The following is a 13253-nucleotide window of genomic DNA, read 5'->3' on the forward strand; positions in this document are numbered from 1 at the left end:
AGGAGTAGAAGTTGACGTTGCTTTTGGCTTTCAATTAGGCTGAGAGGATGCTGCACCAGAGCGTTTTCCCGGTCTAACTTGTTCGGTCTCTTACTTCCAATGATCTTTGCGTATCAGATAACAGATCCCGGAGCGAGAATTTCACGAAAAATGTGACGGAAACGGACCCCCTCTGTCGGAAGTACCGAGCTCTCTCGCTCTCGCGCTCTCGCTCTTGCTCTCTCTCGCTCTCGCTCTCTCGCTCTCTCTCTCTCTCTCGCTGTCGCTCTCTCTCGCTCTCTCTCGTTAATAACGCCAATGTGGAGCACCCCGTCCCATTGGTTCTCCGTGGGTCGGGGACGAGGTTCTCTCTGAGGCCCCGCCCCTGAGTGAATCACCAGGAGGAACCCTTCAGCTGCTCACATGTTGCCTCTCACAGTCACAACCACACTGCAGCGGACACTGGGAAGTTCATCACATTTTGAGCGAGAGAATACTTACTCAGTTATTTGTCTGCACTTGGTATCTTTAATAGTGGAGCACAACAATGACTTTCAGGAGGCTGAAGAAGGTCAATTCCAACAATCCTCAGGGTGGATTATCAATTCAGGATAATGACATTTATTTCCCTTCATCAAAGTCAGATAGTTGCAAAACGGTGGAGTTGCGACCAAATTCCTCGGAGGTTTACAACTACAAAACTTTAGCGTACTCCGGCGGGACATTGCCCCGGACCTTCAACAGGGTGAGTAGTTCCCCGGATCCTGGGACCAAACTTTCTCTGTAGCTGTGAAGTAAGGGCAGGAGTGTGGTGGCCCCCATCACCATGTTAAAAAGTGCATTTGCAATTAGGTGTTTCCTTTTGGACCGACTTGACACGATTTTTATTTTATGAATTATGCATAAGCTTAATAATTATATGTTAAATGTTGCAAGGATCAACACGTTAAAATTGTCAAAACACGCAGGTGAAGAAAAGATAGATGCGCATGAGGAGCAACAGAATATCACTTGACACGTGATGCACTTGTAGCGACCATCGGGAGGCATCCTAACCAAACCACTGTATGTTGGGGGTCCACATCACTATGTGGACCCCCAACATACAGTGATGGGGTAGGACCGCCAACATACAGGGATGTGGACCCCCAACATACAGTGATGTTCTTAGACCCCCAACACACAGTGGAGTCAGTCAGTGTGTCAAATGCAGTTTGATAAGCATCTGCTAAGGATGATGTTCAGAGCCATCCAGTCCCCCAGGTTGTACAGTGTGTTTGTGTTTGCGCAGACATTTAAAAACGGGTTTATTCGTCAACATATTTGAACAACTGAAGAGTTAATTTGCTCACATTCGACTTGGAAGTAAACGGAATTGCCTGAGGACAGACCTAACAAACCTTTGGTGAATTAATTTAAATGAAATTAACGTATCCGTTGTGGGTAAGTTAAGTGTAATGTTTTTCTATTGAGCATATTAACTGTCTTCTAAACTCAAGGATCTTGTGAAGAAAATATCTTATTTATTCACGCAAAGTTCATGCAGGCAGATGTATCCTAAACTTTTAGTGTATATTTTATGGTTTCTCTCCCTAAACCCATAAATGGATGAGAATCCCCTACCGTGCGTGTGTGTGTGTGTGTGTGTGTGTGTGTGTGTGTGTGTGTGTGTGTGTGTGTGTGTGTGTGTGTGTGTGTGTGTGTGTGTGTGTGTGTGTGTGTGTGTGTGTGTGTGTGTGTGTGTGTTGGGGTGGGGGGGGCGGTGTTTAGGTGTTCTCGGGCCCAAGGGCTCATTGACTTGGGATCCAGTCTCCGGCAACAACACTGTGCATTGTGTTCAGGGACCGGGAGTCCACTGTGCTCTCATTGGTCTCTTGGGGTGGGGGGGTAAATGCACGCATTGAGAAGGGCTTGGGACAATTCTGTAAGTGTTGGGGAAATAAAGAGAGCAACATTTACAGCCCAGCCAGCAGCTGCCCCACAAAGCGGCCTTTCATATGAGCAGCGGTAGAGGACATGGAGGTGGAACAGAGGTGAATGGACCGGACTGATTAGGCGCAGCTCAGCTGAAGAGATATCCCTCGTATTTACAGTAGGGTGGGGCGGGGGGGACCCCTGCCCTAGCACGTTATTTCCCCTGGGTTCCCCCTCAATGTTGCAATTGTGGGTATAGGCCACGTCTACTAGTGCTAGACCTATGTCAATGCCGTAGCTTTATGAAGCTGGATAAAGATGTATTTTCTACACAGAATATATCAGTTTTAATAACAGGCCTATGGCAACAGCTCCATGAGGTCATCGTGTTTGATGTAATCGCTCTAAATAGCTCCTCCTCCATGGACTGTGTTGTTTACCAACAGGTGTGTAATTAGGTCAACAAAGATTTGCCCGACTGGTAGTTCTGGTTTGAGGGCCTTTTTAATTGTGCCGCTCAGACACAACCCCATGTCACGTGTACACAGGCGTCCTGTTCAAAGGCAGGGCGTGCAGACGTAGGTATACGTCCATGAAAGCGGAGCGGAAAGCCCCGGTAAGTCTGACGCGGATGGCGTCTAAGCCCTCGGAGGAGGTGTGGTGTTGTGGTAACTTACGCACGTTTCCTTCCCCCTCTCCGTCCTCACAGGGAGGCGGACTGCAGAAATGGAAACCGCTGGCGCAGTCCCCCGAACCTCAAAGGTACGCCCCCCCCCCCCCACCTCCTGCTCTCTCCCGTGTCTAATCTTCCCCCACTCCCGCACCGGATCTTCTGGTGCCGTGTTCATCCGTACTTCTTTTTAATAATCGTTTACATTTACATTCACATTCAGGGCATTTAGCACACACTTTTGCCCATAGGGACTTACAATAAGTGCATTTGTCAGACGAAGGTGAAACAATATATTGCTGTCGGTACAGTAAGGATGTTCATAGAACCAAGTGCCAAGCACTAACAATCGCGAGGTTAACCCATTCCCTGTACACCACAAAGAGGGCTTGGATAAGATGCTACACAACTAACCCTTTTTTTGAGTAGCAGGACGTACGACATACAATAAGTGCGTACATTAAGTATAATCACTCCCTTCTGCTACCTAATCATAGCCTGTGATGGTAAAAGTTGTGGTTCTTAATATCAAAGAATAAGCAGGCTGTCTGGTGTAAGGAGAGTCGTTGTTTGTGGCTTGCAGACATCCATAAGGCCTCTTGGCTCTCATGGCTAGAGTCAGTAGCCGACTCTCATCACAACTAATCTCTTCGTCTCCCTGGTCATTACTATGTATGATATTCTGCCCCAGAGCTGGGATAAATTGTGACGACCCCGGAGACGGTGGCAGCCCTGTACAGTTACAGTCGTGACGTCCACACGCTACGGGCTACAAGGGAACTCTTGTCCACTTCTGTCGCTGCACTGGGATTTGCATAAAGTTGCACTCGACCATGACGCTCGCTTATCTGCTGTTTTTCCCGGGTCTTCCAGCAGACATTATGCTCTGTGTTATTGTATCACAGTATCACTCTGGTTCATCTTCGCCTAATCTCTCCTCACTAGGGGTTTAAAGGCCCACGGATGGATCCAATCTCTGTTCATATTACCAGTCTCCAGAATGGCTTTCAAGGCTGCGTCTCGCATATTTTAAATCCCTTAGCTGATAACCCTGAAAAAGGTTTTTAAGGCCAGAAGGATCACAGCAAGGTTCCTCATCGCTTCCTCCACTTTAACTGACGATCCTGTTATCAGTCGTTCTGTGAATGTAGAGATTGGCCCTGGGTCGATGAGGCAACAAAGGGTGGAGTTCTCATAATGAAAATGCAGAACTATGTATCAAGTTTGCTGTTTTCCAGCCTTGTCAGTAAGCCATCACTTGAGGTCATGATTGAAAAAATGAAATGATGAAACAAAATGAGACTAGATAAAGCGTTAGAAAAGGCTATAAATTGAGCAAGTGGATGTGAGGGAACATTGAAATGATGATGACATGCTGTATTCATGTGTGGTGTCTTGTCGTGTCTCCAGGAAGGTGGTCGTCCTGGAGAAAACGGAGGAGGAGTCCTTTGGTTTTGAGATCCAGGTAAGAGGACCGATACGGAGTGCGCTGGTGGAGGGTTTACCGGTTGCTCTCCTAGAGACGTCAAATGGGACTTCTGCAGACGAGTTGGCCTTCCTCATGACACCCCCCCCCCCCCCCCCCCCCCCCCTCCTGATACTCTCCCTCTGATGGGTGTCTGGGCCGTTGGTCACGCATCGGTCCCACCCCCGTCCCAACGCTCCCACGCCGCCACCCGGTCCTCCTCTATTTCGAGCCATGGTTATGGTACCCTCGTCTGCTTCTCATGGAATACCTGTGTGTTCCTCGTCGCTGTCGTGCCCTCGGGACGCTCTCAGCAGACATAACTTTGTTTGTCGTTTGCACATTTAACCTCGACAAGCGTGTCCTCTCCTCCGCGGCCCCGGGCCCTTCAGGGCCGCCGCACAATCTCCCCAGTGTGGAGCCGAGGTCGGCGCATTCCTGGCGGAACAGCCGGAACACGGCCGCGGCGGGGGCGGGGCCTCGGGCGCCCGTCTGAAGCCCTGGCGGTGGCGCAGTCACGGCCCGCTCTGTGGTCGGCCCTCTGCTGCTGTTCACAGAGGTCTGGTGTCGCTCGGCCCCCAGAGAGAAAAACATCTTCTCTTCTGAAGTGCGGTCTAGACCGGTCCAAACTGAAATATTGTTCTATTTATTGCGCGGCTGGATGTTCCCCGCCCTTCCTGTCGTGTCGCGGCCGACAGGAAGTGAGGCAGTCAGAGATGAGATGGATGACTGCAAAGCGTCACTGCAGGCCGCGGGCCTCGTGGTGTGACGTCACCGCGTTGGCATCGTGTTTACCGCCATGTCCTCCATGGTTCAAGTATTCAAATTCATAGAATAGATTGCATGCGGTGTTGCCCCACTGCCCCACCGCTCAGAACAAGAAGCTTGCGTTGAAACTAACTGGCTAGTGTAAACCATCATCCTAAATACTACGGCGCTTGTATTGAGATATGTTTTCCTTTTCAAGGATGAAGTGTCATCTATAAGCATGAGACATATTCTATGTTTTGACAACAAAAAGAACCAGATGGTATTCATAGGTCTATTATTTATAGTCTGATGTGTGCGTAACTTTGTCAAAGTGCACAAAAGTATTTTCCTCTCAAGGAAGCATGTTTTCCTGTCACCATGGTTACAGAGGAAGGCTGTAGGCCCGCTGATACCAGTTGACTGACTGTTGTAGCTGCTGGGATGAAGGGTGGGTTTTACACTTCTGTTCCGTGCTCATAGAGGAACAGAAACTGCGAATGATTACTTGGCAGCGCATGGTTACCAAAAACAATAACCAAAGGTTAAGGTCGGACATGATTTTTTAACTACACACCATTTTATAAAGACTGGTGAACACTCAGAACAAGCCAGATGAGGGAACTGAAAGACTTGCTTTGCATATCAGCAATGTCTGGTTGCTAATTATCAGTATTATCTGTGTTTGTCTAAGCCTTTGCATCGTCTATCGGCGTCTCTTTCAGTGGTTTATTGGGGAACCATGTATGTTTTTCCAAATGGTTGCATATCCTTAAACATTGTGGCACCCACCAGTAGCTGCTGAGTGTTAATGCCGTCCTGTGTTTGTGTTCCTCCAGACCTATGGGCTGCACCACCAGGACCAGAACTCGGTGGAGATGTGCACGTTTGTGTGCAAGGTGCACGACGATAGCCCCGCCCAGCAAGCAGGACTCAAAGTTGGTAAGTGTTGACCTTTTAGATTTGGCCATCTAAAGCAGAATTGAAAATCGATCTCTATTTTAGATTCTTCCTGCCAAGCTCCCGATCTTCCCTTTTTTGTGCACACACACTCTGGTTTCAGCCTGCTTTTAAGGAAGTACAAATATAACAATGCGTCAACTCATTTTCCTGTCAGCAAACACTAAAAGAGAGGCCAATTTAGTCGACAAACGCTAAAAGAGAGGCTAAAAGAGGGCCATCCAACAGGAGTCTGCTAGCTCTCACTAACGTGCCAGACTGGACTAGTAAAAACACTTTTTTTTATTGCAGTGTTACTTTCTTATGGCACACATTTGTTCTTCTAACTCAGAGTTGGATGGAAATGGCCTGCTTATGAAACGGTACTGCACTGACAAGTTTGAGGATTCATATGATGGCAGATGCTGTAAACGTTTGTGGTTAGTTGTTAGGAACAATGGCCCGAGCGTCACGCGCTGCTGTCCCCATCTGGCGTGCAGATCATGTGACTTCTTCCTCAGTCCAACCTGCACATGTCATTCCAGTTTCACTTCCCTCATTCTTCGCATGCCCTCCGTCGCGGCTTTCCTCACTCAGCGTGACGTCAACAGACGACAATGATGAGCCAGTGTCTGTTGACTCTAAAAATATCACCAATGAGAAAATGTCTGCCTCTCAAAGATAATGTTTGAACCTCGTCTAATTGATCTATTTATTTGTTTTGGATAATGTACAAGAGCAGTTGGGTCATTGTGTCTCATAATGTCTCACAATTTTATAAAGACAAAAAAACATTCTCAACTTTAAAGGGTGAATAGTGGCTCTGATTCGGCTATTGAGGAGCCTTATAACACGAGTTGGGTCGAATATACATAGAAACAAATAAAAACAAATGGTTTTAATTAATGAGTGCAAGGAGCGGTCAAATGCCACGAGTGCACATTCGTAGTGAAATATTTTTATCGCATGTGGAGGGGAAACGCTTGGTTCCGGCCAACTCTCATTTGGACTTGGCCTCGTAGGCCTGAACACCAGCCACAGAGGAGCACATCTGAGGGTGGTTGGTTCACAGATGTATTTTTTGCTCACGCAGGGGACACCATCTCCAGCGTCAACGAGGACGCCGTCGACGGCTTCCGCCACAAGGAGATCGTCCAGCTCATCAGGGCCTGCGGCAACTCCATCAGGTAGGTGTGTGTGTGTGTGTGTGTGTGTGTGTGTGTGTGTGTGTGTGTGTGTGTGTGTGTGTGTGTGTGTGTGTGTGTGTGTGTGTGTGTGTGTGTGTGTGTGTGTGTGTGTGTGTGTGGTTGATCTATCATCATAATGGGATGATTGTTGGTTTCGGTGTCGTGACAAAGTGAATTGTATCAGAAGTGCATCTTTTGTAAGGAAACAGGGGTTGAGTTAGGCCAACTCATGCTACATGTCTCGGTTTGGTTGTTTTGGCGATGAAAGGAGCTCAAATTACATGCTTTTGTTATACATTTTGGTCAGTTCCTCTAAGTATGTCACACAGTGCTTAAGTATTTCACAAAATATGTATCTATAAAGATATATCTATGAAGATCTATTTTTCTTTTTCTTTTCTTCTTTCTAACTTATAAATGTAAGGAAGGTTGTGATGTTTTGTAAGACTGGGATGTGTTAGCCGAAGTGGAAGCAATTAAGGCCTTTCAACACCCGGTTAAAGTCTTCTAATTAGTCCAGCCCTCGGGTGGGTGTTCAACTGCATTCTGACTCTTATCTCATAAAGACGGACCGACCAATTAGTCCAACATCCTCCTCATGCTGGCTTTTTGAAGACGGGCTGTGAACCACATGAGGATCATCAGAACGTTTTATTGGAGCAATCGGGCGTCCGTATTAGCTAGAGTTTAACTAGGCATTGACGTTGAAAGCTGCTCTATAAAATAGGAAGACCTCAACTGTGATCTAAAAGTCACTCGACACCAAAGTGTGTTGGTAGAAACATCTGTTTTTTGTATTTTGTTTCCTTGTGAAGTCACTCTTAAGACTAGAGACTCAATTTTGGGTCCATTTCCGGTGTCTCGTGAAGCAGTGTTTTAACATGGCTCAAACTAGCGTTTCCCTTTTTTAATGGGCCTATTCCATGTGTAACCTTGTAGCATTTACTGCCTTCGTTCCAGCGTTGCAACTAATCTGACTGCTTTGTTGTTCTGCTGCAGGCTGGAGACGGTGTACAGCGACTCCATACGGAAAGCAGAGCTAGAGGCTCGCCTGCAGTACCTGAAGGTAACACACACACACGCACACGCACACTAACTAGCTAGCTAGCTAGCTAGCTAGCTGCTAATGACCAGCTCCCTCAGAGTTCAGAATGTATGCACGGCCAGCACTTTAAACTGCCAAGAGAACACGGATTCCCCACCACCACCGTGCTTGCACGCTGGATATAGAACCCGGGACCAACCCCCCGCCCCACCTGTTATTGACAACCCCCCGCCTCAACCCCCCCTGGCTACAACGCTCCCACCTGTCACAAGGCAGCGGCTGTAGCTTCTTGCGGCGCGCTAGCGGCCGTGCGTGTGCGCGGGGTCTGAGCGGTGGACACGGCTGCATTCTGTTGCACGGAGCAGCCTGTCCAGGGCGTCCCGGGAGAGGCAGCCCCCCCCCCCCCCCCCCCCCCCCCCCCCCTCAAAATGAGCCCACCTGCTCCGGGCTTAGCCCATGTGCGCCCGGTGTCGGACAAGCTTTTGTTTTGAGATGCATACCCACGCAAACGCGGCCACACGACTTTAAGTAGATGTGTGATGTCTTCTCGATTTGTGTAGAAGAATTAACGCCGTGTTTGAACTTTCAGCAAACTCTGCATGAAAAGTGGGACGAGTTTCGATCACTGATGGTGCAGGAGCAACGGCTGGTTCACGGTAGGTCCTGAGACGTCCCACATAGTTCTATAGATATAGCTGGATAGATATATTACTGCTAGAGAATGTCGACAAATTATTCCACTGCGTCTTCAGTGCTACATCCAGACAGCCCTCTTCCAGGCGTCCAACTTCAGTAGCTCGTCACCACGTCTCTGTGCGCCATATGTCCCCCCCCCCCCCCCCCCCCCCCCCAAAAGTGTCTGAACCTCTCCCCCCCCCCCGCTGCAGGCATCGTGCTGAGCGACGCGGCCGTCTACGAGTCCCTGGAGTCGGCGGGGATCTATGGCAGCCTGGGTGCGCCCAGCCCGGCCGTGCTGCGCGCCGCGCGCTGCACGGGCGGCGGCAGCACCAGCAGCAGCAGCAGCGCCAGCGCCCTCAGCACCGCCACCGCCGGGGAGGAGGACCCCCTCTACCAGACCTGCCTCTACCAGGCGGAGCGCACCGGCACCGGCACCGCTAACGGAACAGGCAACGGCAAGGTGTGCGGCGAGGAGCAGCAGCAGAAGAAGAAGACGGAGGCTCCGACGCCGCAGAGGAAGTTGCGTCTGCGGCCGGCCAGCGAGCTGTTCTCCACGGCCAAGACGCAGCTGACGCGCAGCGCCAGCACGCGCAGCTACGTGCGGGAACCCTCGTCGACCACCTCGTCGACGACCATTCCTTCGGGCGAGAGGCCGAGCGTCTTGGGGCGAGGCCCGCTGCCACAGAGGAAGCCCAAACAGAAGAGCTTCCGCCGGCGGCTGCTCAAGTTCATCCCGGGGCTGAACCTTCCCCTGGAGGAAGAGGAGAGCAAGCTCTGAGCCCCGAGCCCCAGAGCCCCAGAGCCTCGGCCGGAACGGTGTGAACGCGCTCAGAACTGCGTTGCAAAACCCGTCCGACTGGACGCCAAAGACTTGCCAAAGAATAGCCATTACAAAACCCTGCCAAAGACTAGAGGCGGAAAGGAAATGAGACCAAAGTCTTGATTGTTCATCTCAATTGCACCTTATTTTCCTACACGTGCCTCTGGAGGGTGGGGGCGGGGCTTCGTTCCGGGTGGGGGGGGGGCTTTACACCTGTACATTTTGACATTGTACGTTTTTTGGTTGTTTTAAGTTATTTATTTATTTTACTTAATTGTTTTGATTGCATGCACCAAGTTTTATTTAGTCCTTTTGAATGAATGGTGCCTTGTTAAAGTCAGTTTTCGAGACGGAATTTTGTATAAAACATTTTTGGCTGGTTCAGTTTTGTCCTGATTTATCACCAAAGTCCATTTTTTTAAAATAAATATGTTGCATTTTGGTTACGACTTGCTTGTTTGTATCCCTGTAGAACTTGTAAGAATGAGTCTTTTGTTCGAGACATTCACCGCGGTTCACCAAAACTAAAACCAACTCCTTCCCTTCTTCGCATAAACAGTTTTGGTAGAGTCACAGTGGAGATTCCCCCACATTCCAGTTAAAGACTAGTGCCCTTCAGCTGCGATGGTGAACTCTCTGTGGCTGCAGAAATGTTGTTGGCTACGCGTGATTTCAAGGCTTTTATATGCGGAGGCTCTTGTGCTGCGCCTGAACAGAGATGATTGTTGGGAGAATGCAGAGGAATGTGTGGAGAAAGGCTGATGCCTGTATCCCATACAACACCGCCTTCTTAACGTCGCTGCTGCATGCCGACGCTGCCTAGCCCTTCACTTTCAAGCAACCATGTTCCCATGGGTGGCTCGGATGACCACTGGGTCTGTCTGTGTGTGTGTGTGTGTGTTGAGAGGGTGGTGGAGGTTGTGGGGGAGAAAAGGGGGGTTGGGGGTCATCTTTTCACTTCAGGGTCACAGCTGACCCTTGAGGTCACCCGTGGTCACTTGCTCACTTTTCTTGTTTGTCTGCTCCACGATCCCCACATTGTCCTCCGTCACTCATTCACGCTCGCGTCAGGCGTGCTGATGATTGGGGGAAGGGGGGGGGGGGGCTGGAATGTGAGCCATGTGCTGGAGTTCAGCCGTGTTGTGTTGTCCTGGGTGGGGAGGAGACTGCTGGGGGTGGGAGAGGAATCTGACGTAAGGGTTTGTCATTCACATGAGTCGTTGCTTAAAACATGGGCTGGTAACAAATGGGGCTTTCAGGGCCAAGGCATAACGACGGGCTAACCAGGCGCGATGATTGTCTTCTAGAATCAACGCGTGAAAGGGCCATTTAATGGAGGTCTGAGACAAAGGCTTTGCACTGAGCATTTGGCAATTCTTACAATGGCAGATTAGAAGAGTGGGAGGGCGGCCAACAGGGCTTTAAGCACCAGCCCGCAGTAAAACGCCACTGTTTGTCCACAGCTATAGGGATGCGTTTGTTCTGTCTTTGCTCCAACAGGATAGGGCCGCACTGTCTACAACCGCTGCGATGAGTCCAAACAGTCACTCCTTTTGTAAATATACTCGTGAGTACAAATCGCGAATTACTTATCGTAACTCCTTACATTTTCAGTTATTAGCACAACCATAGACTTTAATCGTTTTAGTAAAAAACTGGGATATTAACAAGTATTTTGGATCATATCAAAGCCAGGAGACTTCAGGACTGCCCCCTCCCCCCCTGTGGTGCATTTGCTTCTCATTTGCATTTCAGGTGTATGGAAGTAGGAACTGTCCAATCTAATTTGACATGCTCCACCAGTGCTGGCTGCCCCTCTGCTCAGCGGAGGGGATTCTTGTTGGGGCAATCGTATCCCAGGCACACCATAATACAGGCCTTTAGAACCAAGGACCGGGCTCACGTGGGCTGAATGTGGGTGGCTGTACGTGCGTTGATGTGTCTGAAGATATCACGAACAACGCTAGCGCAGGATGTGGGCAGAGCTGTGAGGTCATATACCAGACGCTCAATTTTCAGAATGAAAGATCAACTAAAATAGACGTGTATGTGTGTGTGTGTTTATGTTGAAGAAACAGACTTCACATGATTTGTGCAAACAGCAAACGCAATACAAGAAGGGACACCTGGCCGCGCGACAGGTGTGAGGACAGGCGGTGGGTGAGGGTGGACTTGGAGCAGCGTGTAAAAACACTCTGTCTCGTTCAATCTCTTAACCCCTCGTAATCGATCTGCTCACTCATATGAACATTGTTCAAATGTTTCATTGTAGATCACCATGGGTGCAGTTCCCGTTAATCCTTCTGATTAAAGGGAAGGCCTTGAATGAGACTGACAGCAAACTGCCAACAGGCTCAGAGATATGGACCGTGTGTGTGTGTGTGTGTGTGTGTGTGTGTGTGTGTGTGCTTGTGCACACATGCAGTTGTGTGTATGGATGCCTGTGTGTGTGTGTGTGTATGTGGGGGTGTGTTGGCAGAGGCAATAACTGTAGGTAAAGATGTTTGCCAAGATAGCAAGCATGAAAGATAATGAAAGACTTTCTTTCTGCTGCAGCGGTTGAATTGTGCTCAAATTACCACCACCAACACACACACACACACACACACACACACTGACACACATACACTAGCTTCCTGCTCAACGTAGTGACAGGTGGGGCTGGCTGTTAATGGATATGGTTTTATTTCAGTGTACAGATGGGCAGGTTCCTTCAGCCTCTGACCACAACAGCTGGCAAGGAGCAAATCTCAACAAACCCAAGTCTGTTTAGGCCCAACATGAAGAAAAGGATCAATCATTAAATGATGTGTACATGAATATTTCAGAATCACCTAACCCACATCCTTCCAATTCAGGACCATTTTTGAATTAAACTTCTAATATATATATTTACCTATCCTGTGAATCATTTAGTTTCCCTCTATTACACTGAGGAAGTTAGGGTCAATACACAGACCACAGCTGGCGCATTAAGAAGGCTTGTTGCTTATCGGACCAGTTCCTCTTTTATACCTGCTTTTATGATGTGTGCGTACGCAACTTTGTTAGATAGGGAAGCTGTGGGGTGACGCTTTTCATTTCCTCTGTCACACATTTAAACAGCAGACATGATTAAATACCATATATCTGTATAGCAGCGCTAATAATACTACAACTACACCTTCTAAAAATAAGTCAGTTGGTGGGGGCTTTTATCCGAAACGTCACGTAACGCCGTTACATCCTAACCCCAAGCCGTGGACATCGTTAATGCTCAGTATTCAAGAAAACAAGAATAGAAAAAGAACAAGATAATGAAACCAACAACACAACATGTAAAGATTGGAGAATATTCAGGTAATCAGTAATGGTTGCGACGTGCATGTGAGACAACACAGAGAAGTCCTCCTGGACCCAGGTGTCACTCATTACTCAAACGACGCGGCGGCCCCCTTCATGACGTCATCCGCAAATGAGAAGACGGAACAGAATGACAGAACAGAACTCCAGGCAGCGGTTGAAGAAGCCTTGAGGCCGGGCTGCCCCTGGGTTAACCCCGTCCCTCAAACGCTGTCCCTCCTGCCCACCGGGACAGCCAGCCGGCCGGCCGGTCGGAGAGGGAGGTCGTCACAGGACGTTGTGTAACACAGAGCTGGCATGGAGTGGGGCTGAGGACAGCGTGTCTCTACTCTAGGAACGCTACAAAGAAAGAAAAAGCTGGAGGAAACAATAGAAGGAAATGACTGAATGACTCAAATTATACGCCTCAACCCGATCTTAAAGCAACAAAAATGTTTATGTAATTCCCCACCAATGACCTTGTTGTT

The 13253-nt window shown here is 48.9% G+C and overlaps 1 protein-coding gene across 1 annotated transcript; it reads left to right on the forward strand.

Moving 5' to 3' along the window:
* Positions 1-326: 326 nt before the first annotated feature.
* Positions 327-10273, forward strand: tamalin (trafficking regulator and scaffold protein tamalin). Its single transcript, XM_056588139.1, has 8 exons — positions 327-724; positions 2603-2655; positions 3974-4028; positions 5615-5717; positions 6808-6901; positions 7901-7967; positions 8536-8602; positions 8834-10273. The coding sequence occupies exons 1-8, from the start codon at positions 527-529 to the stop codon at positions 9400-9402; spliced, it is 1206 nt and encodes a 401-aa protein (XP_056444114.1). The 5' UTR covers positions 327-526; the 3' UTR covers positions 9403-10273.
* Positions 10274-13253: the final 2980 nt, after the last annotated feature.

This window comes from Gadus chalcogrammus, chromosome 1 (assembly GCF_026213295.1).
Source record: "Gadus chalcogrammus isolate NIFS_2021 chromosome 1, NIFS_Gcha_1.0, whole genome shotgun sequence".
In the NCBI taxonomy this organism is placed as follows: domain Eukaryota; kingdom Metazoa; phylum Chordata; class Actinopteri; order Gadiformes; family Gadidae; genus Gadus; species Gadus chalcogrammus.

What these genes read in the sequence shown, in the direction of transcription:
- tamalin (XM_056588139.1), top strand. Translation starts at nt 527, where the DNA reads ATGACTTTCAGGAGGCTGAAGAAGGTCAATTCCAACAATCCTCAGGGT. An exon ending in TGCCCCGGACCTTCAACAGG is followed by an intron (nt 725 to 2,602) that starts GTGAGTAGTTCC and finishes CCGTCCTCACAG; the next exon opens with GGAGGCGGACTGCAGAAATG. An exon ending in GCAAGCAGGACTCAAAGTTG is followed by an intron (nt 5,718 to 6,807) that starts GTAAGTGTTGAC and finishes TTGCTCACGCAG; the next exon opens with GGGACACCATCTCCAGCGTC.